The 27,224-nt window shown below is 41.3% G+C and overlaps 1 protein-coding gene across 1 annotated transcript in view; it reads right to left on the bottom strand.

Moving 5' to 3' along the window:
• Nucleotides 1-25,371, bottom strand: part of AFF2 (AF4/FMR2 family member 2) — a 263,663-nt gene extending 238,292 nt beyond the window's left edge. Inside the window, exon 1 of the mRNA XM_015820688.1 lies at nucleotides 25,367-25,371. Within this exon, the coding sequence (XP_015676174.1) occupies nucleotides 25,367-25,371 (5 nt within the window). The remainder of the gene's footprint in view (nucleotides 1-25,366) is intronic.
• Nucleotides 25,372-27,224: the final 1,853 nt, after the last annotated feature.

The raw sequence follows: 27,224 nt of genomic DNA, 5'->3' as shown, positions 1-27,224 counted from the left end.
CCTCCTCTTCTTCTCCTTCTCCTTCTCCTTCTCCTCCCCCTAGGTCAACTGCTGCATAAAAATGTGGACATCAACTAGAGAAGACAATATCCAAGCCTCCTTCCCTCTACTGGGGGCAGATAATTATTTTCATTGCTAAACAGGCCCAAGTTATGTTCCACCCCTTTTAGCCAAAATACAAAAGCATCATAGAAGAGGTAGTTTGTTTGTTCGCCTTCTTGCTGATATGGGATTGTTACTTTAAAGCCTAATCCAAATTCCCTGCCCTTTCTGTCTATACTAGTCTCCTGCCCCCACCCCTTGTAGGTAAGAAAAAGAAAGGGAAAAAAACCCTTCTCTTTTCTGCCCCCCCCATATATATTGTACTTGCAAAGTCAGCTGCAACCTCCGTATCTTAATTGTGTCCCGTGACCAAGCTTCCTTGCTCACTGCTCTGTGGAATGTAAAATGTACTCAAAGAAAAAGACAAGAAGGACAGATTGACGTAATACCTCCAACTACCCAGCCCACGAGTTGTAAAATGTATTTTATGATTTGCTGTGAAAATGGCATCTTAAACTAAAGGGAAGACTTTAAAGGAAAGGAGGAATCCATGCGCGGTGTTATTACCTCGCCTCCCTAGGTGCTGATTTGATGCCTCTCTAGAGATTCAAAGACTTCTGTATTTTTTTTTTTTAAAAAAGCTTCATTCATTTAAAATGCATGGAACTGTATTATATTCATTCTACCTTTGAATATAAATCCAACCTGCGTTGTAAACGTCCAACACGTCAACTCTTTTGGGACTGGGATGGGCAATTGTTCTTGAGTCACGGGGTAGGGTGTCAAAAGTGATGATCAAACACATAGCTGGGGAGCAGAATAAATGATGGAACCAAGGTGAACATGCATCAAACCACGATACAGTGGTCTGTAGAAATAAATGCAGGTGGTCCTTGGTCCTGTGCAATTTGCAGAAGTGTCATTCCTGGGAAGAACAAAAAGAATTCATTCCTCCCTCCAACGGAGAAGAAAGGTTGAGACATAAGGGGTGATAAACCCAACCAACTTGAGGGTTCAGGACGGGATGAGAGAAAGGGATTAAGAGATTCATGGGTCAGCTGCTGTGGGGTGACCTAGCAGGCAGAAGAGAGATAGCCATCATCTTAAAACTCCTCTCCATAATGGCCTTTCCCCAAAACAATTCTCCTTGCTCTTAAGAATGCTGGCTTGGAGGAAAAGTTCAGTGCAATTCAGTGGGACTTCAGTCTCAACTTCCAAGCAAGCTCAGAGAGCACCAAGGACCCCTCAAAGAACAGACTGCAAGACGTGGTGCTGAAGCAGTTTGCGGTTTTACACACACGCACACACACACAAAACACCCACCCTTGCAGTATTGTTTCCCTAGTTCAGTTGGACCAAACTCGGGGAAAAAAACCCAAGTCTTGTTAATATGCTGCACTACAGGGGTATGTTTCTTCTACTTCTCCTCCTCCCTCTCTCATTAAAATAGCAAGAGCCTGACTTACTTGCTTACAGATACAAAAATGATTCCACTGACCTNCTGGTCACGGCCGACAAATGATCTTCCAGTGTCAGCCGTGGATCCAGGAGGACTCCCAGATTGCGCACCCTCTCTGAGGGGGCCAAGGATTCGCCCCCTATAGACAGCGATGGAACCAGCTGACTATGCCGGGGCGCCGGCAACCACAGCCACTCGGTCTTGGAAGGGTTGAGTCTAAGTCTGTTCCTTCCCATCCAGATTGTTCCTTCCCATGGGATTGTTACTTTAAAGCCTAATCCAAATATCACTGCCCTTTCTATATTAGTCTCCTGCCCCCACCCCTTATAGGTAAGAAAAAGAAAGGGAAAAAAACCCTTCTCTTTTCTGCCCCCCCCCATATATATTGTACTTGCAAAGTCAGCTGCAACCTCCGTATCTTAATTGTGTCCCGTGACCAAGCTTCCTTGCTCACTGCTCTGTGGAATGTAAAATGTACTCAAAGGAAAAGACAAGAAGGACAGATTGACGTAATACCTCCAACTACCCAGCCCACGAGTTGTAAAATGTATTTTATGATTTGCTGTGAAAATGGCATCTTAAACTAAAGGGAAGACTTTAAAGGAAAGGAGGAATCCATGCGCGGTGTTATTACCTCGCCTCCCTAGGTGCTGATTTGATGCCTCTCTAGAGATTCAAAGACTTCTGTATTTTTTTTTAAAAAAAGCTTCATTCATTTAAAATGCATGCAACTATATTATATTCATTCTACCTTTGAATATAAATCCAACCTGCGTTGTAAACGTCCAGCACGTCAACTCTTTTGGGACTGGGATGGGCAATTGTTCTTGAGTCACGGGGTAGGGTGTCAAAAGTGATGGTCAAACACATAGCTGGGGAGCATAATAAATGGTGGAACCAAGGTGAACATGCATCAAACCACGATACAGTGGTCTGTAGAAATAAATGCAGGTGGTCCTTGATCCTGTGCAATTTGCAGAAGTGTCATTCCTGGGAAGAACAAAAAGAATTCATTCCTCCCTCCAACGGAGAAGAAAGGTTGAGACATAAAGGGTGATAAACTCAACCAACTTGAGGGTTCAGGACGGGATGGGAGAAAGGGATTAAGAGATTCATGGATCAGCTGCTGTGGGGTGACCTAGCAGGCAGAAGAGAGATAGCCATCATCTTAAAACTCCTCTCCATAATGGCCTTTCCCCAAAACAATTCTCCTTGCTCTTAAGAATGCTGGCTTGGAGGAAAAGTTCAGTGCATTTCAGTGGGACTTCAGTCTCAACTTCCAAGCAAGCTCAGAGAGCACCAAGGACCCCTCAAAGAACAGACTGCAAGACGTGGTCCTGAAGCAGTTTGCAGTTTTACACACACACACACACACACACACACACACACAAAACACCCACCCTTGCAGTATTGTTTCCCTAGTTCAGTTGGACCAAACTCGGGGAAAAAAACCCAAGTCTTGTTAATATGCTGCACTACAGGGGTATGTTTCTTCTACTTCTCCTCCTCCCTCTCTCATTAAAATAGCAAGAGCCTGACTTACTTGCTTACAGATACAAAAATGATTCCACTGACCTAGACAGAACACAGACAAATTATTCTGATCTCTCTCAGGCAGCTCGGATGATGGGGATCTTGCTATTAACTCCAGCCGTCGTGGCACATTTTAATAATGAATCGTACCACTGTGTTGCTGGCCCAGGTATACAGGCCGTATTTTATTTTCAGCATCCATCTAGGACTGCCACCCTCAAACTAATTAAATTGCTCACAAAAGGCTGCACTTCCAGCAGACAGAGATAGGGAAGAAACCTGCCAATTCAGGTCAATGTTTTTCTGCTGTGGAATGCCAAATGATTGGGAGGAGGAGGAGGAGGAGGAAAAAGAGGAAGAGGAGGAGGAGGAGGAGGAGGAGGAGGAGGAGGAGGAAAAAGAGGAGGAGGAGGAGGAAAAAGAGGAAGAGGAGGAGGAGATATCAAAATCACTTTTTAAAAAAAATCACACGTAAACATTTTTATTTGTTTGCTTTGTGTAACGGGAAAAAAATGGAATGCAACGTCTGGCTAATCTCCCAAACTTTGACTCTATAAATTCCCACAATCTCTGGGTGCTTGTCCAAATGTGAAAAAAAATGCTTTTTGAACTTGAATTCTTAAGAAGCCTTTGAGCTGAAGATACATAGAAAGCTTCTGGTTCAATACATGAGTGTTTAAACATGGTAGCAAACTGTGCGCAAGTTGGAAAGAGAGAGAAATTCACAATCCTATTTCCTTCCTCCATTAATTGTTGGGCAGACATCCCATGTGATATCTTGAAGAAGCATCAGGTATGGCTCTCCCAACCTATTCCCCCCCCCCCTAAGTACCTTGAGAGGTAGTTTAGACTAAGAATTAGGAACTGGTTAGTAACACTTAACCAGCAAACTTCATGTAGAAATTTGACCTTTGCTTTCTCTACTTCTCGCCTTAGTTCCACCATCCAGAAGAAGAAATGGATGGTGGACACACACAGGTGAGCCAGAAAGTATCTTTTTCTTCCCCTTCCTTTTTGGAACTCAGATATCTAAGTATACTTGTGAGTTGCTGGATTGCAAAACTGGCCAATAAATCAAGCAGGAGAAGCCGTAACAGGGAAAGACACACAGCTGTATAAATAAAAAAAAAAACTTTCCCTCTTTTCCTGTAAAGAAACACAGCCTGTGCGAATTTTCAAGCTCAATGGTAATTTCTAACTAAACATTAATCACATGTAAAAATATACTCGTGATTGCTACCAAATTAAACAAAACTGGACAACTTGATAGCACGTCTCCCACAGACCACACGGGCAGAAAACGTCCTTTTAAGGAGCAAGCAAGGGATGTAAATTGTCTCTCTCTCTCTCTTTTAATCAGCAGAACTTTGCGGATATTCATTCACGGTATCACACCAGACTAATTTCTAACTATTTTTTTTTAACATTCCAGAAATCTTCATTCCCAGTAGGCAAGAGCGGGCCCCACTATTATTAGGAAAATTGCTTTTTCTCACAGCCACTTAAGGTAATAATGGAGACATTAGAATCTGTGATTCTAAATTAAAATGAGGCAGCAGAAAGGATTTCCTTCACCCACCAAAGATCTTGAACTCATCTTTAAAAGAGATAGGGAAACACGTTGTTGGCATGTACCATAAAATAAATTACATTAAATTAAATAAATAAATAAATAAATAAATATAATGGGATGAAATGTTATTTTAATCACCCGGAGATGTGTTTGTTCTCCCAGTGCCAATACTTTACAATCAAAGCCCAGCTTAGTTGTAGATCCTTACTGACCAGGACTGATCTTGGTCAAAATTGAGTTCAGAGAAGAGGAACAAAGATAATTAAGGGACTGGAGGCTAAAGCATATGATGAACAGTTGTGGGAACTAGGTATGAAGAGAAGACGTAGGGGTGATATGACAGCAGTCTTCTAGTATTTGAGGGGCTGTCACAGAGAGGAGAGGGTCAACTTATTCTCCAAAGCACCTGAAGGCAGGACAAGAAACAATGGATGGAAGCAGCTCAGAGAAAGATCCAACATAGAACTAAGGAGAAATTAATTAATCAGTTGCAATGACTCACCTCCAGAAGTTGTGGACGCTCCATCACTGGAGCTTTTCCAGAAGAGATTGGACAGCCATTTGTCCGGAATGTTATAGGATCTCTTGCTCAAGTAGAGGGATGGACTAGAAGACCTCCAAGCTCGCTTCCAGCTCTGTTTTCTGTATTCTGCATTCTGTAAAATTGTGGTTGAGACAAAGAAGTCAAAAATGGTTTTGTAAGAAGACAATCCCAACCCATATTACTGCCATGGAGATTGATTTTGACCCAAGGAAGACAACTTATTAGGTATGCAGAATCATAGAACCGGCCCAATGGTTGGCCAAAGCCAACAAATCTTTAGAGGGGAAATATTAGAAAGGTGATAAACTCAGCCATCAAGCCTTACTGAGTACTGAGTATGCTTAGTGGCTACAGAGGGTGATGGCAGAATGGGCTGGACTGGATTTGGCTTCAAAAAGGAACATTTTGATGGCAACCTGGTTGGAAAACCTGGTCATGCCCCATTTTGAACTGGATCCTTTTTCTATGTACACAAATACTTATGTGGCCAAGTCCATCCCTTTTTAATCTTAGCTTAGTGGAGAAGCAACCGTTGGATAGGTTGACCGTACACTTTGATTCACCACCTAGCATGACATGCAAGGCAAAATAAGAACCGACAATCGATGGCTGACTCGGATCTGTGAACTCAGCCAAAGTGGATTTGATGGCCTGGGAATCAAATTTAGATAAGAAAATGTAGGTCAACCTCTCATCGTCACATCGCGCTTTGTGGTTGACTTGGAGTCCGCCGCTGATTTGACAAGCCGGCTACAAGGAAAAGTGGGAAGGATCCCGTTTCAGCGAGCTAAAAAATGCAACCGGCTTTGGATCCAGGCTTGAGAATCGTGGCTTTTTGCCCTCTCTGTTTTGGCTGCTGCCACTTTCAGTAAGTGATGTGACAACTTTAGAATTTCATGTTAGCACTCCCCGTTGGCCTGAGTGGCTCTCCTGTTCTCGCTGCTAAACAAACTTTGGCTTGGCGAAGTTGGGGGAACGGTGCCCATGACTGCAGAATATACCACTTGATTACCTTCCAAGGTTAATACATCTCCAAGCACTTCAGTCACCGTGCAAATATAACAGTTGTCCGTCGGCTGTTTTTGCTTCAACCAGTATTGATTCTCTCTGTGTTGGGATATGTGCTTTATACATTAGAGAGAGAAATAATGACTTTTGCATCTCTGCTCTCGTTCCCTCGACGTCGTCAACTCTTCTTCGAGGGTTCCTTCGATACAAGGAGGAAGAGAAAGGTTAGGCGATTACAAATACATTAATTTTCAAAGCAAAACAAAGAGACACATGGGAAAGGGGAGAAAATGTATGGATCACCCCCCAGGATACGATGTGCTAAATATGTCGGATGGCTGATGAACACACAGGGTTTTGTTTGCAATCGGGCTGAATAAGGGACTTATGTATTTCAAGGAAAGAATGGTGGACGAAGCAAAATGAATGCTCAAACAGGATTTCCTCCGTTGCAGCTGTGAGCTATTACCAGATCCAGTAAATCATTCAGAGCTCCGCTTTTAAAAGTGCAAACTGATAGTCTGCTGGGAATAAGTTGGGAATTTTGGCAATTCATCATCTTTCCTTGGAAGCCAGGAAAAAAAAAAAAGCTTCCATGCTCAAATTAAAAAACGCTCTATAATCCCTGAGTCTGCTTTTTCTCCCCCCCCCTCTTTCAAACTGATGAAGAAACAAACATTACAAAACTGTTCCTGAATTCTGAGCAACCGTCTCTTCTTTTTCAAAACAATTGTCTGACATCCAGAAAATGGGGGGAATTTGTTCAGCTCACCTCTGAATGAAAATATATTTGCTTTCTCAATTACAAACAAGGCACAAACCAGAACTTAGTTATCTCTAGAAGACCCCAGTTTAAATGTTGTATTGTAGTTATCTAGTGGATATATATGGAAGATATATATATATCTTCCTCCGTTCAATCATACTTGATACTGGGAGACTGTCTGAATAAGTCCCTGCAGTTTTCTTGTCAAAGGGTTTTTTTCCCCCCAGAAGTGGTTTGCCATTTCCTCCTTCTTAGGGCTGAAAGTAAGTGACTGGCCCAAGGTCACCCAGCTGACTTTGTGCCTCAAATGGGACTAGAACTCACAGTCTCCCAGTTTCTAGCCCTATGCCTTAACAGGCTCTCAAAATGGTACAAAAGCATACAAAACGAATTGAATTAATTTGTGTACAGTTCTCAACTTCAACAAACTTCTATCAGGAAGTGTTGCATCCTTGAATCAAAATTCTGTTTAAGGATGGAGAAGTTGAAGAATTTGGAAGAGCAGGAGATCTTGAAGAAACCCATGTATCAGAAGAAGCAGCGGCCTGAGCATGTACAAAGATCTCTGTCTTCAGTGGGGAAGAAAGGATTGAAGAGATCTGGGTAATATAGAGCCAGGGGACATAGAGAACTGTTAACCGATCTTGCCTGTCTCGTCAAGGTCATCTTCTTTATTCTGTGGACTGGGGGATTCTGGTTCATAAATTAGGATTTGAGCTGAATGATGATGATGGTGATGATGATGATGATAGTAGTAGTAGTAGTAGTAGTAGTAGTAGTAGTAGTAGTAGTAGTAGTAGCAGCAGCAGCAGCAGCAGCAGTAGTAGTAGTAGAAGAGTTGGAAAGGACCTTGGAGGTCTTCTAGTTCAACCCCCTGCTCAGAGTTCAATCCTGCTGGTACACAACATCCTGGTACACAAACATACAGATTGCTGTATTAATACCACGAGTGAGCAAATGTGCACTGGATGCAGTCCTTTGTCAATACCGCAGGTGAAGAAATGGCAGAACCTGGAGATGGAGTGAAAAGGGGGATCAGCTCAGAATCCCTACATAGCCACAAGAGAACTAAGCCCAACCCCCTTGAGTGTTGTTCACTCTTACTTGACTCTACCCAGGTGCTGAGCGTTAGTTGGGAAGATTCCTGCGCATAGGCTTTTCGCAATAAAACAATTTAATCAAACCTTCCTGTGTGGACTTGACAATATTCCTCTCTTTCTGTCGGCAATATGGAAATATCTCCCAAACATCTCCTGAACACGCCACTCAGTTAATGCAAAGTCACAATGATAAAAAACAACAACAACCATTTGCCTTTGAGTCCATCCATCTTAGGCCAAATGATTATGGGATATTGAAGGATAGGTTTAATCATCCTTCTGAATCACTAGCATGTAGTGATTTGGGGGAAAGACACCGAAGAATAAATAGTAGAGTTTCGTTGCTCAGTGGATAGTCATACCTTTTGATGTCTTTGCTACTCAGATTTCTCTGTTTCGACCCCCCAAAAATGCTAGACAGGATATCAAGGCTGCAGTAAATGTGTGTGCCAGCGATCATTCATAAATGGCAAATATTTGCCAAATAAAATAAAAATCCAGCCACTTCATTCTGATGAGCTGCTGATAGAACTCCTCACCTCATCAAATTTTGTAATTATTTTTTTTTGGAGGGGAGGGTCTGTAATCCTTTTAATCACAATTGCCTAACCACAGGTAATTATTGCATTAAACTCAATTCATGTGTATGTGTATTTCTATATCTTCAATCTCTCTCTCTCCTTTTGGTAGCTCCTTGAATTTCAGTGAGGCTAATGAGATTCTTTTTGCCTAAAAATAAGTATTGCTGCACTTCTTCTTTTTTTGTGTGTGATTATCCTTCTTTCTCACAGCATCACCACTCTTGATAATGAGACTAAGTTACCAGCTTTAATTATAGAACTCTGAAGAAACAGGAGATGGAAGAATGGAGGAGAAATCCATGCTCGTAAAGATATGGAAATTGATTTTAATACAACCAACTGCATTCAAAACTGATTATGGAGTGATAATTCAAGGTGCTGGAAGAGAGCCATTATTTTAATGGCAACGAGCATATTGTTACAAGCCACCATTCGCATCTCACCTGTGGCAAAAAATAACTGGGATAAAAGGGCTGCTTAATGGTATCTTTCTTTTATTGAACACAACCCCAGAAGGGGGAAAAAAGTGATTTTCTCTTCTTTAGGATGAAAGGAGAGGGGGTTCCCCCCCCAAGAATTTTGGAAAGCTCAGTTGAAGCTCTTATCTTTTAAGGGCTGTCTGCAAACATAATGTGGTTGGACGTGACGCTCTGGGAATTGGACTTGACGTAGGCATTAATGCAAGCAAAAAACAACCCAAGTAGACCTTGCTTTGTTACCACAGTTAGGACCACAGTTTCCATTGCTAAGCAAGGGGATTGTTAGGGGAGCCATGCCTGGTTTTATAACCTTTTTTTTTTTGCTGTGGTTGTTAAGCAAATCACTGCAGTTCTTATGTGACTCGTGTTATTAAGCCAATCGAGTTTCCGCCGTTGACTTTGCTTGCCAGAAGTTTACTAGAAAGGTTGCCAACAGCAATCACATGACTTTGGGACACTGCAGCCATCATAACAGCATGCTGTTGCCCGGCGTCCAATTTTGATCCCATGACCATGGGGATGCAGCAGTCGTTGTAAGCGTGAGCACTAAGAGTAAGGTACTGAGTCACTGGTAGTAAGTAGTAAGTCAGTCACTGGTAGTAAGTCACTGGGTAGCTTTTGAATGGTTGCTAAATGAATGCTTGTAAGTCGAGGGTTACCTGTATGGCATAGTTTAGTTTGCTTGGCCCCCTCTATTTGGGAACCAACACTAGCATAAGGCTATCCCCATGTGTGGCTTGGAAAAAAAAATCTCCAAAGTATCCCAAGAATGATGGAGTTGAGAGTCCTTAGTATTTTATGGTCAGAAGCTGAAGTCATTTTGTTCTGGGAGGAGGAGGAGGAGGAGGAGGAAGAGGGAGGAAGAGGAGAAGGAGGCACGAATGAAGGTCACCAGGATCAAAAGTTTTGTCTTCTGAGCTTTCGGACTTGAGCCCATCCTCAAGAAACTTCTCGGTGTCATAAACATGATTCATGATCATGAAAAAGATATTCTGTCCCAACTCCAGAATGAAGATCAACCTTGGTCCTTTTTTTTTTTGTCCAAACCTCTGTTCCTATCATCATATCTCAGCTTAACTGCCACCTGCTGAACATCTCCTGTATCCAACCTGAAAGCATGTGGGTTTATTTTTCTTAAACAATCCATGTAACATCGAAAGATTAGAGAGCAATTCTAACTAAATGCGCTAGTGATATTATCAATGTGTGGGTTCTACCAATTTCTTTGATGGGTCTACTCATACTTTAGCACAAAGCTGTATTTTCATCCTCCTTCGCTTTCATTCTTGATTAATAAAGACAAGCTTCTTTCATTCCGACATCATCACTCATTATTGCTAGTGTACAAATGCAATCTCTCTCCTAAGAGCTTTGGCGCGGAATGAATTTTGTACAAACAATGAAAAAGTGTTTAAAAGGGGGGGGGAGGGAACAGTTGTTAGAAGTCAATTAGGCTGTTTCACGCCTTTTCCCCTGAATATATTTGTCCTTAAACAGATAAGAATCATGCATTCAAAGGAAACAAGCAATTGTTCCTATTTCAATCTGTCTTCTCCTATTGATAGTAAAGCCCCCAAAACAAGCATAGGTGAGAACTGCCTGCTTGATAATCATGTTAAGCCATGGTTAATTTAATCATAATTAACTGCAGGATTTGGCAACTTTTGTAGTAGTAGTAGTAATTTATTTATTGGATAGTCTTGTGAACTTATCATTAAAATAAAATAAACAACTTTTGTAAAGATTCTTTATGGGGGTGCTTCAAAAGACTTGTAGGTCAAGAGAAGGAGGAGAAGGAGGAAGGAGGAAGAGGAAGGAGGAGGAGGAGGAGGAAGAAGAAGAAGGAGAAGGAAGAGGAGGAGAAGGAGAAGGAGGGGAAGGGGAGGAGGAGAAATAGGAGGAGGAGGAAGAAGGAAGGAAGGAGAAGGAGAAGGAGAAGAAATACGGGGAGGGGAGGAGGAGGAAGAAGGAAAAGGAAGAAGGAGAAGGAGGGGAAGGGGAAGGGGAGGAGGAAGAAGAAGGAAGAGGAAGAAGGAGTGAATGAAATTCACTGTAATGTCTGAGTTTGAGTTGGAGGAACAAAAATTACATTGGGCATCAGATGTTCCTCAAATGAGCTTGACACAGTGATGCTTAAAGCCCATGGAGAAAAAGGCAATTAAATATCAATATTCTCCATTTTAAGGGTAAGCATCCATCAAAGGAGCTCCCCGACTTTGGGAAAGGTTATGTTGAGATTCCAAGTTGCTGTTTCTGCCACAAGACAAAGCAAGCAAGACATGGCCGGCTGTTGATGTGATAAGCAGATGCTATCCCATATAATGAAGCTCGCGGGGCTAATTTGGGGCCGTCTTCCATCCGAAGAGCCGCCTGTGATGCATTGTTTAAATCTATGCTACATTGGCACCTATGTCCTGCTGAAATTGGCACGGCACCTTGGAAGCGGGCAGCCAGCCACCCTAACAGATGGCACCGGAGTTGATATACCAACGCATCGAGGCAGACATGTTCTAAAGGGAGGCAGATCCATAAAACAAACAAAGGGAAAGGAAGACTTTGGACGTACAGTACAGAGATGAATTCTACGGAAAGCATTAGCTAACATTCACCTGTGGATTTATACCATGGACGCTCACCGGAACATCCACCAGAAACATAAAGACTTATCCGTAGCTGAAGCCGCTGGTTAGATTGAACAAAAAAAAATAAAATAGAAGATCATTTAGCTATTTTCTGTCTACCGTTGGCACCGGAGAGAACAGGCAATTTAAATGTTGACGTGATAGATTCTGCAAATCTATCCTATTGAAAACACACTTGGTCCCGTGCTCAGATCTGGATTTACAGTTGAATTTGGATCACTTCCTTCCGCACCCATTAGTTGGGGCCCTAAAAAGAGTGGGATTGTGCTACAAAGTGATTTGAGCATGTTCTGTTGACTAAGCCACAAGTAGCTGAATAGCGTGTGCAGGTGGATACCTAGTTTGGCAGTCATAATTATGAACAAGGATTTGGATTAACAGCTGATTCCAAATGACTGGAGAGCCTGCACCGGAACCTGGCTGCCAAAGCTACCAAATGCTATTTTACGTTGCCTCGATCGTAGCTCCAAATAATGAAAAGTTTTTATTCTTTTTTTTTAAATTTTGTATTACTGGAGAAAGGCAAAGAGGGTGCTTAGAAAGCAATTGAAGTGCCTAGCGGAAATGCGCTAATAAGGAAAATCTTCCATTGCGCTGAATTGGACAAGATGACTAAGGAATTAAAAAAAAACAGGAGGAAACAGAATATTATCGAATTTGGAATAAATTTTACAAGTGGAGGGAAATAAGAAGGAAGTCGATAGAAGGGATATAAATAGGGGACTTGATATGTATAGCTGTTTATGTAATATTTATTCTTATATGTAAAGTATGGAATGATTAGACAAAGATGTATGTCAAAGATGATAAACCACGTTCAATGTTTTTTTAAAAAAAATTATTTCCTTCGTATTCAATAAAATATTAAAAAGAAAAGAAAAGAAACAATGGATGGAAACGAACCAAGGAGAGAAGCAACCTGGAATTAAGGAGAAACTTCCTAAAGGTGAGAACAAATAACCAGTGGAACAACTTGTCTTCAGAAGTTGTGGCTGCTCCATCACTGGAGGTTTTTAAGAAAGGAGTGGACAGGCACTTATCTGAAATGGTATAGGGTCTCCTGCTTGGGCAGGGGGTTGGACTAGAAGATCTCCAAGGTCCCTTCCAGTTCTATTCTGATTGATCAGCGGATTAGTTACAATTTCTCCTATCTCATTGTTTCCTAAAAGATAAAACTGTGCAAGGAGAATGCATCATGCAAGCTCTACAGAGCACAGATTGCTTCCAGGAAAGCTCAGAGCATCACTAAAAAAATTTTTTTTTTAAAAAAAAAATACTGAACGATGTGGAAAGATAGATAGAGAGAAAATACATCCCCAAACCTTCAAGCGTGGACTCCATGACATCTGCTACAGCATTGTTATCCAACACTATCCTTTTTTCTTTTTTTTTTTTAGTGTCAGAAATCTATAATAGTCTCAACTTTATTTGTGAAATATCGGTTTGTCGGCAGAACTGGCAGGCAATGCCTGGCAGATGCTTGAAGTCCTCCCCATCTTCGGCTTAATGCGGCTCTCTCATTACACCAGCTAGTGCTGGGGAAATTATTTCTTCCTTTTGCGAAGCTGACGCACAGCCATCTGTCTCAGCGTGGTTATCAAAACTAATATGGTAATGTGGAAAAATGAAAGTCTTCCGTGATACCTGGCAGCTACTGGAAGATGATCTGAGACAAAAGGAAGGGAAGGGAGCCCTCGGATCTGGGAGCGCAAAGCTTCCTTAAGTCAAGGAAAGGACAACAAAGGTCTCCAAGTTTAAACAAAAGTGGACATGGCGGACCCAACCCTGCAGAGTCAAGAGATTTACCCAGGGGTCTTCAAACTTGGCCACTTTTAAGACTTGTGGATTTCAACTCCCATAATTCTGGAAGCTGAAGTCCACAAGTCTTAAAGTTGCCAAGTTTGAAGACCCCTGGATTTACCGAATGCTTCTTCTGTACCTTCTGCCTAATCAGAATTAGTTACAGAAGGCACCTAGAATTAAAAAAAACCTGTATGATACAGAATACAGAGTAACAGAGTTGGAAGGGTCCAGCTCAAGCAGGAGACCTCTATACCATCCCAAATGGCTGTCCAGTCTCTTCTTGAAAACCTCCAGTGATGGAGCACCCACAACCTCTGGAGGCAGGATGTTCCATTAATAACAAGGAGGAATAACTAGACCGAAGAGGGGAGGCATGGAGAGGAGGCTTTGGTTCAAGGACAGAAAGAGACCTTCCTTTGATCAGTGAGAATATATATGTATATTCTCACTGATATATATATATATATGCTTTGCTTTTTAGACCGTACAGTAGTATTTGATTTCAGGCTCTTGATCTCCATGGAAACGGTATGGTCCTCATTAAAATACTTAGGTCAACTCTTTCCTCTACCAGTATTTTATTTATACACATACATGCATATGTATATATACATGTATCGGGCAGTTGTTATCAGTAGAATGATCACTGACTGATCCCTGTCAGGATTCCGTCTTATTTCCAGACTGGATCTCCCCTTGATAAGCTTTCACCCTTTGCTTCTTGTCCTGCCTTCAGGAGCTTTGGAGAATAAATTGATCCCCTCTTCTCTATGACATCCCTTCAAGTATTGAAAAGCGCTGTCATGTCATCCTTAGATCTTCTCTTCCCATAGCCATTCATCATAAGGTTTGGTCTACGGACCCCTTATCCTCTTTGTTGCTCTTCTCGGCACTGTTTCCATCTTATCTGCAGTTGGCCAAGAGTTTAATTTTTTTTAAAAAAAGAAAAGAAAAGAAATCAGCAGACTATTAGAAGGAGGCTCAATTTTACCAGGAATTCAGAGGATAAGAATTTGGATCCCCACAGATAACACCCCAAAGCTCTTAATGAATGGGAGGTTCAAACCAATTGTGTAGGAGACTCTGTTGGACATGATCATCCTACTTGGTGAGCTTCCAAGAGCCTTAGAAAACCTCTCACCCAGGAATGCTTGTCAGATGATGGCTATGCTAAAGCTTTCAGGGCTGAGTTAACATTCTTTTCATCTGACTGTGCTTTGAAATGGATTATCCATTATTTCTATAGCTGCTCTCAAAGTTTTATTGTGGCTCTTAACATTTATGCCCTCTTCTGCTATTTATCTTTTTATCATTCGTATTTGATTTTTTTTTTAGGAGAAAAATATTATTTGATCATGTTTGTTGGCAAGATCTCTTCCTATTAAACAGAAAGAATACAGCTATAGCTTTTCAGCAGATACTGCCTCATAGCAGGTTGGGCCTTTATATATATATATATACAGATTTCAGAGACAAGTAGTTTCCAGTTTTTTTAACTGAAGTAATTGGAGAATATTCCAACCATTATTATATATATAAAAAAGATGCAAGCTTGAGCGTAAAATATAATAAAGTTTCAGTCTGGCTTAATGGTAGATTGTTGTAAGCTTCACTGTTTGAAAGGGATCACATAAAGTCAGGATGGAGAGGTTTCCTAGCCATAAATACAGGATTTAAAACTGTATGTCAGGGGTAGTCAACCTTGGCTCTTTTATGACTCGTGGACTTCAACTCCCAGAATTCCTGAGCCAGCATGGCTGGCTCAGGAATTCTGGGAGTTGAAGTCCACGAGTCATAAAAGAGCCAAGGTTGACTATCCCTGCGTATGTGATCCAGGAGTTGGACTATCTTAAATTGAAATGGTGGAGCATTTTTCTTTCCATCTTCAGCTAGTTGAATTTTCACTGTTAGGTTTGTTCTCCATTAGGATTCCCTGAAAGGTGATCTTTATTGAAGGTATAAGGGAAATTCTTATTTTAATGTTCAGAAGGTGATGTAATGAACACACTTCTTCTCTGGGAAGTGGTGATTAGCTGATTTAAAAATGGATTTTGGAAGATGTGCATAGGATGATTACTTACCCTGAAAGCTTTAGAAGTACTACCCCAGGGCCAACAGATCTGCTATCTAACTTAGAGTCTTCATTAATAAGACATGTCTCAAACGGTTGCAAGAATTGTGGCTAAATTTCGCTCATGTTCCATATACTGAACACTTGTGCCGTGGATTTTGATGTGGTTCTTAGTTACTTACATTTCCACAAGATGATGGGAACTAAAAGGAAACTGTGTATGTTTAGCCTAACAAAAGGGTGATAGCATCTTCCAATACTTGAAGGACCATCACAAGGAAGATGGCCTCAATTTATTCTCCAAAGCACCTGAAGGCAGGACAAAAAGCAGTGGGTGGAAGCTCATCCAACTTGGAAATGAGTAGGAATTTGTGAGAATAATTAACCAACAGAAGAGGTTAAAATAGAATTTAAAAAGAACAATTGCAAAGTTTAAAGGAGGAGAGAACCTCTTCCCATTCTATGGATTCTGACAGACCAAGCATGCACAGGATCCCTTATAGTAAACAAGGCTATTTAATGGCACTCACCTGTCCTGGGAACCCAACACTCCTGGAGATTCAGATGAGATTCACGTTTTGTTTTTTTTTTTGGTTTTTCGTAGGATGTTGAAAGTCTGGTTGTTCTCCCTGGGCACCGAGCCAGTGGAGTGAGCCAATCTGAATATTTTGATTATATGTGGGTTGAGTTGCATTGGGTTGTGTTTCAACTTCTTACATTTGTTTTCCATTATTTGTTCGCTTCCCAGAGTCATGCTTTGAGTGAACAGCCGTATAATGTAAACGATAACCGAATAAAGCTGCAGACAAAGAAACAGTCACAGAAACCAGAAAGGTGCATCTTACTCAAAATGGCCATTTCCCCCTTACTGAAAATAGTAATCCTGGAAGAAAAGCCTGTGATAGAAGGAAACTGCCATTTTTTTTACTTGTCTCGTGGACGTGGCCTCTTGTTTCCCACTTGGAAAAGGGCAGGGAAGCTTAGCATGGATTTAAAAGATCTCCATCTCTCTACAAATCGGTCCCCTTAGACTTCTAATTGGATCTCTGTAGGATTTCTGCTTTAAATACGGATCAGCTGAGAGGAACTGACATGGTGTAACAGTTTCGCCTTTTCTTCCGGGTCTCAGCTTAGTCAGCTTAGCATCCCAAGGCTGGTTTTCATCTCATTTTAACAAGGTAACATGCACACCTACTGGAGATTCTAATTTTGTTACGTAAAAAAGCACAAACGTTGGAAAACCTGGAGCAGCCTATGTCCAATTGACTTGGAGGATTGCACATTCCTGCACACTGAATTTGCTCATTGACTGCACTTAAGTGGAGAGGTGTTTAGAGAGCCTCAAGTGTTATACTGTAGGAGAAGGAGTGGCAGAACTGGGGGTGGAGTTAAAGAGGGATCAGCCTCGAATCCCTACGTAGCCACAAATGAACTAAGTCCAGCCTCCCTTGAATTCTACTGGCCGTTATCTAACTCCAAGCAGGTGTTGATCATTAGTTGAGAAGACTCTTGTGCACAGGCATGAGTAGCAATAAATCAGCTTAATGGGAGCTTCGCATGTGGACCTGGTCTCTCACGCCTGACATATAAGGTAGTCCTTGAGTTAGGACCATAACGAAGCCTTATAGTTATAAGCTGTAACGGTCATAACACAGGTTGTTTACATGATGAACCCAATTTTATTTTGGGAATTCTGGGAGCTGAAGTCCACCAATCTTCAAGGGGCCAAGATTGCCCTACCTCCATCCCTCCTTGGGGTCAGTAAGTCATGCGGGCCACTGAATTCAAAGTGCGATGCTTCAGACAGGGACGACTGTATTCCATTTATAACTTCCTAAGTCATGAATAAACAATATGGTGCTCGTTGGTCACTTCTCTTCTGGAGGATACCCTCTTCTAAATGCTGGGGAATCATGGTGGGTCATTTCCAATTTCGTTTGCACCCAACACACTCTCAGCCAGTTGGTTGATCCCAGTTACAGCAATCATACACCCCACAAGCTGTTCAACTAGCAAAAGATAAAGCTTGACCTTTATCTACTAAATATTGGTCAACCTCAAGAGCAGTTAGCTGGTAAAATGGGATGAAAGATAGGCAACAGAGGGGTTAGCTGATCTCTTGTAGATAGTTTATTAGTTTTATAGATGGTTAGAGATCCATTCCACAGATGGTTGGTCTAGATGGGCCTTGCAGTCCTTCTGGCAACTTGACAAGGGCATGGTATTCTTAGAAACATGCGAGTGAAGTTTCTGTCAATCATCTTACAGGACTTGGATATATAATTTTTAGACTCTGACGACTTGAAAGATCACACGAGATCAAGAGATCTAGCTCTCAAGCAGTAGACCTTGCTTAACACAAGCTTTTTCCCTCCTAGTAGCAAGCAACATACTCTCACTTAAAAAAAAATCAATATTTTCCTCTGAATTACTGGTCGTAAATGCTTTAAAACACACTATTAAAAATTGAGAGAGGGGAGGGGAGCATAGATTAACGATTGCTGTAACCAAACTCCTCCTTTTGAGATGACAAGAGCTGCAGTTTACAAACCATTTACTCTGGAGCAATTACATAAGCTAGAATGGGAATCTCACGAGTCATCCCAAGCCCAGTAATATTGATTTTGCTTTGGGTTTTAATTGTATGCTAAAATATAGTGTTGACATTAAATGCTTGCTCCCAGTGGGATCGATGGAGAGAAATAATCCTCTTTTACAAGTACATATCATGGTTACATAAAATCAATCACTCTGAAATCCAAATGTGAAATGGATTCCGGAGCACAAATCTCATTGGTCCTTCTTTTAATCCCAGAATATGTCCAGCAGGAATTCAAGTCGAAAGTGAATATTTAGAGCATTGCAGAAATAGCCCAATTCCTACTCACATGTCCCAAGTTTATTTTTTTTAAGCCAATCCTCCAGACTTAGACGTTTTTAAAAGAGCAAAAGGCAAATGAAAAGAACGCAACCAGTGCAAAAGCCGGCATTATAGAACTAGATTTCAGCCTATCTACAATTAGGCCAGGGTTGGCAGTGCTTGCATTAGGAAAATCCAACTCGGTTTCTGATAAAATAACAGGCCCTATTTTTTTGCTACCAGTAAAATGTAGCTCCGGCTGGCCAAATTGCTTCTCAGTTGTTATTTGGGCCAGTCCTTGGGAAAAAAAACAGCAATATTTTCTCCCTCGCCTTCATTTGAAAGTTGGCATTTCAAAAGACCTGGAGCTCCTGCCAGTTTGGCAAGTTTTGGACTATCGGGGAATTGTAAATTAGTAGAATTTCTCCCCCTCTTCTTTCCTTTTAATTTCTTTTTTTGGGAGGGGGAGAAGAAAATAACCAGCAAACTGCTATTTAGAAAAGTTCATCGACTTGTCCTTTGTGGGATGAATAGACACATGCATGCACACACACGCACACGCACAGATGCACACACGCACATGCTCGCCCTGAAATATATGTGCAACAGCATGACAAAAGTAGTTACACAAGGCAACATACCAAATTGAGGGGCAAGCAGAAGGCACCGATAGATTTCATGTTCCAAATGTTTGGCATTAAAATAGTCTCCAGCTGTGAAAGTTGAGTTCTTGATAATTCAGAGGTTCTGGAAAAATGACAGGACGTTGCTGTAAAAACAGTTTGTTCATCCTCCTCCTCCTCCTCCAACCCTACTCTCTCCTAGCAGTGATGATGATACCTAGTTTGGTAATGAAATGTCTGCAAGAAAACAAGCAAGCTCAGAGAGCACCAAAGACCAGACAGTACCACCACCACCTCCTCCTCCTCCTCCTCCTCCTCCTCCTCCTCCTCCTCCTCCTCCTCTTGTGTTACCTAGAGAGGTATAGGAGGAAATAAACACAGGAGTCCAGAACGGAGTCATAACTCCAGGTATGGCTAACACCTCTGAGACTGAAGCATCGCCATTCGTTTACTTTCTCACTCACAAATTGGGAAGACCTAGTAGGAAGGATAAACCCGTGTCTCAACAAAGAACTAAGCAATGTTGTGGTAGGCTTCTTTGCAAGGTGCGATGACTCTGTTGTCAGAGATGTGAAACCAAAGTGGTTGTATCTCAGAGGTTAGCCCAGTTTGAATCTCAGACCTTCTTCCTCTGTGACCTGTATGGCCCTCAATGTTCCGGATGATCCTTCAACCATGGCACATGGGGATTCCCCAAAGCAATGACAACTTATGGGAATTGTGGAGACCACCTATGCTTCTTTTTTTTTAATGAAAAATTGGGTAGAATCTGCTTCTTAAGGCAGGATGTCAGCAATGAGGAACAGCACACTGAGAGATATGGACTAATGCCAGCCAGCAATGCCTAGTTTGCAAAATGGTCTCCATAGGCTGTTTATTAATGTTCTCCTGGTTTCCTAATCTTGGCCAGAAAACTGTCAAACCTTTGGCAGGATGTAATGCATGGTTGCAACATCTGCAACTGCTTGCAGGGAGATGCAGATGATGCCTGCAACCTCTCTCTGTGTGATTTGCAAGCTTATGCCTAGAGGAATTGGAACAGCACCCCTATTTCTGCCGTCTGTTTGGGAGGGCAATTTCATTAAGCCAACAGCTGTGAGCACCATAGAGATTGTGCTTGCCTACTTGGCTTTATTTGGTAGGGTTTTTATCAGCTTACCTTTATTGAATATGTTTGCCTCCTGTTCCTTCCGGTTTTCTTTTCTTTACACAATGGAAATCTCCAAGTCTTCCAGCGTCGCAGCGATTCCCTCATCTGATATGTTATTTTAGGTTTTCTAACTGTAACTCAAAGGACATTCTTCAGAAGGTACCAAAAGACGTCCAAGCTATAAAGGCTAGTTTGCAATGCAAACAGTGGCTTGGTGGAATCTTTGGTTTATATAAAGCAATGGCTCGGCAGAATAACAGAATTGGAAGGGATTTTGGAGGTCTTCTAGTCCAACCCCCTGCTCAAGCAGGAGACCTTACATCATTTCAGACAAATGGCTGTCCAATCTCTTCTTGAAAACATCCAGCGATGGAGCACCCACAATTTCTGGAGGCAAGCTGTTCCACTGGCTAATTGTTCTTACAGTTAGGAAATTTCTCCTTAGTTCTAGCTTGCTTCTCTCCTTGATTAGTTTTCACCCATTGCTTCTTGACCTGCCTTGAGGAAGAGAAAGAGAGAGAAGGAGAGAGGGAGAGAGGGAAGAAAGGAGAGAGGTGAGAGGAAGGAGGGAGAGAGAGGAGGGAGAGAGGGAGAGAGAGAAACTGTGTGCCTTAGATACTTTCTTACCATACCTAGCAGTAAACATTCCACCAAAAGTCTACATTAGTTGCTGAAATCTCTTCCACTGACATTTGAAAACAGAGCAAGCAGTCTATCGCTCCACAATCATCAAAATACAGCACGTTTTATGAAGGTGCAACATTTGGTTTCATCAAAAATGCAAAAGCAGGCGATCTCACTAGCTACACTGAATTCAAAATAAAACAAACAAAAGCAAGAAAGAGGTACAGGGAGAGAGTTGAGTAATTCAACCACACCCCTCTTTTGTCTTCCTCTATCTATCTATCTATCTATCTATCTATCTATCTATCTATCTATCTATCTATCTATCTATCTATCTATCTATCTATCTATCTATCTATCTACCTACCTACCTACCTACCTACCTACCTACCTACCTACCTATCTATCTATCTATCTGATGGATACCTGTATGCTGTTTTGGGGGCTGTTTTGATATATTAGCATATAGAGAGAAAAAAAGAAAAGAAAGAAAGAAAGAAGGAAAGAAAGAAAGAAGGAAAGAAACAAAGAAAAGATTAGAGATAGATATAGAGAGACAGACAAACAGAGACAGGGACAGACAGACAGCTATAGATGATAGATGGATAGACAGACAGATGGTTCATCCAGCCCAATTCGTTATACCCCCATAATATTTTCCATACATAATAGTAAAGCAATGTTTCTCAGCCTTGACTACTTTAAGATGTGTGGACTTCAACTCCCAGAGTTCCCCTGGGAATTGAAATCCACACCTCTTAAAGTGCCAAGGTTGAGAAACCCAACATTAGAGACTTGTTCATAAATCAACACAATGTAGGCATTTCCCCAGACTTAATTATTAGCTAGATTTTGTATTCTCAATAATAGCTTTGCGTTTGTTCTTCCTCTGCAGCCAGAAAACATATTTAAGAAAGGAGGAACATCATGAACCTTTCAAAAGGGCTTTGGATATTGTCTCTAGTGTCCAAGGAGACCCATGTCTGTGCCAGGCTCCCCCACCTTCTGGTAAATAGTTACATCTCCTGCCTAGATACTAAAAATCAGTTATACAGTTTTCTTACCTGAACATCTTGCCTTCCCCTAAAAAGTTTCCAAGCACAAGTAATCTCGACATCTGTTTCAAGGATCTCGGCTGGAAATGCAGTTTCACACAGCCAAATTGCTTGTGTTTCTGTGGAGGAAATGGCAATTTATTTTATACCACCATCTGCGCTCTAAATGGTATCTTTTGTCATTCATGGTGTGGCTTGCAAGTGGTGCCTCTCTGCCAAATATAAAATGAGATGCCTTCCAAATTAAGGTTGTTGTGTGCATCACAAATGTAGTGTGTGTGTGTATATATATATATGACTGGCCTCCTAATTATTTCTTACGGAAGAAGAGAGAGAGGAAGAGAGAGGAGAAATGGATGGAACTGTTCATGAAGGGCTGAAAACCTATAACGTCTCTGTGAAGCACCTGAATTCACAAATTCTTCTTCTTCATTTGAGAGCAACTAGACTGAGAGGCCATATTGTAGTTTTTGCACCATTCCAAGTATCTATAAGGACGAGTCTTCAAAAATAAACTAGCTCGTTTTTGCATTCTCCAGCAAATTTGCATCATCATCGTGTTCATTGTGTTCCAATGTCCATGAGCGCCAACCAGTAGTCAGACCACAGGATGAAAACTCCTGAACTTCACAACACATGGACACGGTCAACCACAGTTTCAACCAGGAAACGGTGAGCATCCTAGACCAAGTTAACCAACACCCCCCCCAAAAAAAACAAGGAGGAAAAAACAAACAAACCAGAACACATCCTCTCCATCAGTCAACACCCAGATAAGGAGGGATTAACAGCAGATGAACAATCAAGCAGAAAACAATATCCTAACTGAGGAACTGCCAAGGAGAAAAAAACACACCTCCACCAACACTGGGAGGGCAAGCGACTGTATATAAACAGGGAACAAACCGCACATTTACTAACACTGATGATGATACCTAGTCCGCAAGCAAACCACCAAGATAAGAGAGGATCAAGACTCTTCAGTCGATCTCTGAGCTACAGTTATTTTCTTCATATGAAATACAGTCTAAGTACATTAAGAATGCTTCTCATTGACTGTCTGGTTCTCATCCCTTTGTGAGTAAAATTGAAACAGATGGATATCAACCAATTACCAAAGAAACATTAACATTGTCTTTAGCTAACAGTTAAGCATCTAAATACATCCATAAACAATAGCTTTTTAAAGCTGGATCTGCAAAACCTAATAAAGATGGATTTAAGATGTCACCGAAAGGATTCAGCATAAATGAGGAGTCTATTATTCCATTAGCAGGAAAGGCAAAAGATCCAGATTTGAGATGTTTGCTTTTATTTCTTGGCACTCTGAAAATGATGCACCTTTGGGAACATTGTTTTGTTATGTCATGCAACCTCTGGATCTATGAACGTAGCCTGGAGGCTAATAGGTTTTCCATTTTGACTTGATAAACATCAATCAAAGACGGACGTGGAACCAAACGATTGCAATGTTTTGATTGCCATCACTCATATTGTCCCATAAATCTTTGAGATTGCCCCTGAAAATACTGCAGGTAACTTCAAGGTGGAGGGCCTAATTGTCCTAATAGGATGCAAATTCCATAGGATTGTCAAGCTTCAGCAATACAAACCAAAAATCATTGGAAAATGTTAGTTTTTGGTGTCATCTCTACATCAACCTCTGGGGAAGGATGGCAGGCTGTTTGTGGAAAATTACTCATAATGATCCTTTTCAATTCCCTAAGCTTATCTTTAGCTTCCCAAATTCAGGCAGAAAGCTAGATGAGAAAAGAAACTATACGTAGCTTGTGGGTTGAACTGTGGGGCCCTCTCTGAGCTTGGTTGTCTGCCCTGCAGATGTTTCATTGCCCAACTAGGTAACATCGTTGGTGGTCCTGATGTGCTCAGTGCTACTGCAAGCCCTGATGATGTTTTCTAGTTGGGTAATGAAATATCTGCAAGCAAGCAACCAAGCTCAGAGAGCACCAAGGCTCCACAGTTAGGCGAGAGTCATAGAAGGTCATAAAAGATACTCATAATGATACTCTTAAGCATTGACCCATAGTCTTGGTTGCTATTCTCCTTCTGTGAGCAAGACAGCTCAAACCTTGAAGCAATAATTGATGGGCATCTTACCCTTAGAAGCTTCTGTACTTGACCATTTCACTTTCTGCAGGCTCTCCAAAACTCTCCCCTGCCCTAATATTCAAAGGAAGATCCTTTCTACTTGATATCAAGACCTCCTAAAATGAGCTAAACAGGAAAAGAACTCCAGTATAATAGAAAAGCCAAATGCAAAAAGAATGCATTCCTTTTTTTAAGACGATGTTTATGAAGCCTTTAGAAACTATGAAGGGCAAAGAATTTGTATGATCCATGCTTTCTATTTATTTCCTAAGATCCTGCTGCTATTCCTTCAGGAACCCTGATAACCCGTCTGGCTGAGGATTTTCCAAAGTCTTTTATAGTTGAGTAAAAATGAGTAAATCGTATATCCAGCTCGTATGAAACAACTAATGTCTCACAAGGAAGCAATATCATCAGCAAATATAGCTGTGAGTGAGTGCCTAGCTTCATATAGAGATAAAATTAAACTACAAAAGAGTCTATTAAAGTAACAGTAAGAATCTTGGCAGAAGCCCATAAAACAAAGGGCGATTCCAAAGAGTTATAGATGAAGCTACCTGTACTGTATATGCCTTAACTATAGTTTTAAATTACAACAGATGGTACAAATAATAATAATAAAAAATCCTTGTGTGCTTGTATGCTGTGTTGATAATGCTTTGATACTCTATGATCAGAGGTTAAGTTGTTGACTTAACTCTGGATTTTCCGGACTGTTTTGACTCTTGGACATTCAGATGAGGTATAAGTGTTGTGGGACTCTTCCCGTGATAAACCCAGGCTTAGTTACCCAGAAGATCTGCAGAAGGCCCCTGTATGAAATCAGTTCTCTTAGATGTTAGATGAGTTAATGATCTAGTACAGAGGTCCCCAACCCCTGGGCCGTGGACCGATACCGGGCCATGGCATGCCAGCAACCGGTCCACATAAACAAGCAAAGCCCCATCCGCGGGATGCAGGCAACGCACAAAACCAAGCACCCTCCGGTCTGTGGAAAAACCTCTCTCCACGGAACTGGTCCCTGGTGCCCAAAAGGTTGGGGACCTCTGATCTAGTAGGATTTCAAAAAAGGCTAAACATTTGACCTTTCTTGAAAGGGTCTAATATGAAATTTCCAAGACAAAGTTAGATAATATAGTAGAAACACAATTTAGCAATTGACACCTACTTATACAATGGACAAAACAACCATCCAGACATTTCCCCAGAATAACAGACAAATCTGTTGCATGGGAACTACTACAGAGGAGGCAGTTAAATTCTTGCTATTTTATCTTAATTGTACCTGTACTCCATTTCTAAATAACGTCAGTCCTTCGAATGATGCAAGTTTAAGTAATTTACCTCATGGTGGAAATAGTAAAGAGATGTACATGATGTAGTTTTGTATTTAATGGACAGTTGGGAATAGTGGACACCCTTTCTGAAATAAGTCTGTTAAATTCAAGTTCGAATATATGAGCTAGAAGACAATATCCTCCTACATCTTACAGAAATAACTGCATCACACAGGAGAAGACACGGGTAAGATAAAACCTGTCCAACATGAACATATTAATTTTAAAAAATCCAAGGAACTCTACTTGTTCAAATGTAGTTTTCTGTCTCCTACAAAGTAGATAATGGATGCGCTCACCAAACCACATAATAAATCCAAGAAATGTCGTTTGTTTTCTTTAATCAAACTGCAGCTCTGAAACTAATCTAATATGACCACAAACATGGAGCAATTGTCATTAATCTGTAAAGAAGTTGCCCATTTTTTTTTCATCCTATCGTATTTCAGAGCGTTGAAAAAATGAAACACATATGTTTCTTTGATGGGTTTCTACTCCCCCCCCCACCTCATGAGAACATCTTTTATTCGCCCTCCCATTTTTCCCCGCTCAGTAAGTCACTGTTTCAACATATGGCCTTTAAGACACACATACCCATACAAAACATACCCATATATGGTTGGACTAGAGGACCTCCAAGATCCCTTCCAACTCTGTTATTCTATTCTAAACCTCCACAGAAGATCTCAAGATTTCTCCCCAATCTAATTCCCATGTTGTTTTGCTACTAAGTTCCTGCTGCACCAAGAAAGGACTTTCTTCTCTCAAGCTAGATATATCATCTTGATACAGCTCAGCAGAGGGACAAATGGCAGGACAACATGGCCAGCAAAGAACAGAGAAGCAGAAGAAGGTTGAACTTTGGATGGTAAAGCTACCACGTGGCTAACGCTCCCCTTACATTAGGGTTTTATTTTCTTTAGCTGAGACAAAGGAGTCACTTTAAGCTTCATTAAATAAAATTCTGAGCGTGGAGCTCATATCTTCTCCTCAAACCAGAGATATGTGTGAGTAATGAGTCACTGAAGCATCGCACTCAATGGCCCAGATATGGAGTAGAGATTTACTGTGGGCTTAAGTCTGTTCTTTAGATGTACCACTTCTAGACAGATATATTGTTTTTACTTAGGAGCTGTGTCAGGACCCCAATTTCCTCAAGATGGGAGGGTATGATGAATGCCAAAGGTGAGTTAGAGAAGGGAGAGGGGTATTTCGCAGTCCTATTCCTATTTCTCTCTTCCGTCAAGTAGGAGAATTCTGCATCAGATATTAGGGCACAATGCTTTGGTAGACTTCCACCATTCTTAAACTCTTATCTTGGATGTCCATAACACCAAAGCTCTCTCAGAAGGAACAAGGCTTTTGCTTGTTCCTGGCTTCAATTGGCTCCCAACCTGGAATAGTCCACTATCTACTGGTGCTTCAGAGACCTCATTCTTAGAAAGACTACCAGCTAGAGGGCAGAGATGCAAATCGTTGGGTCTATGCAAACCAACCAACACTGGAGGAGGGCATTTCTGCCTGAAAACATTTCAATAGATAAGGTGGTGGGAACGGCAGTCAACTAACTATAAGATGATCTGAATTAGAACTTTACATAGGTAAATTTCATTTCATTCATTACACATACGTTTCATTCACATATATACATCTCTCCTTTACTAAGGAGAAATTTCCTGACAGTGAGAACAATTAACCAGTGGAACAGCTTGTCTCCAGAATTAGGGGGTGCTCCATGACTGGATGGTTTTTAAGAAGAGATTGGACAGCCATTTATCTGACATGACCTAGGACAGGGGTCCCCAACCTTGGCAACTTTAAGACTTTAACTCCCAGAATTCAACTCCCAGAATGATGGGAGTTGA

This window comes from Protobothrops mucrosquamatus, unplaced genomic scaffold, assembly GCF_001527695.2.
Source record: "Protobothrops mucrosquamatus isolate PMUCROS unplaced genomic scaffold, P.Mucros_1.0 scaffold1161, whole genome shotgun sequence".
Lineage (NCBI taxonomy): Eukaryota > Metazoa > Chordata > Lepidosauria > Squamata > Viperidae > Protobothrops > Protobothrops mucrosquamatus.
Note: the sequence above shows the minus strand (reverse complement) of the source record. Positions and strands in the feature narration are given on the sequence as shown.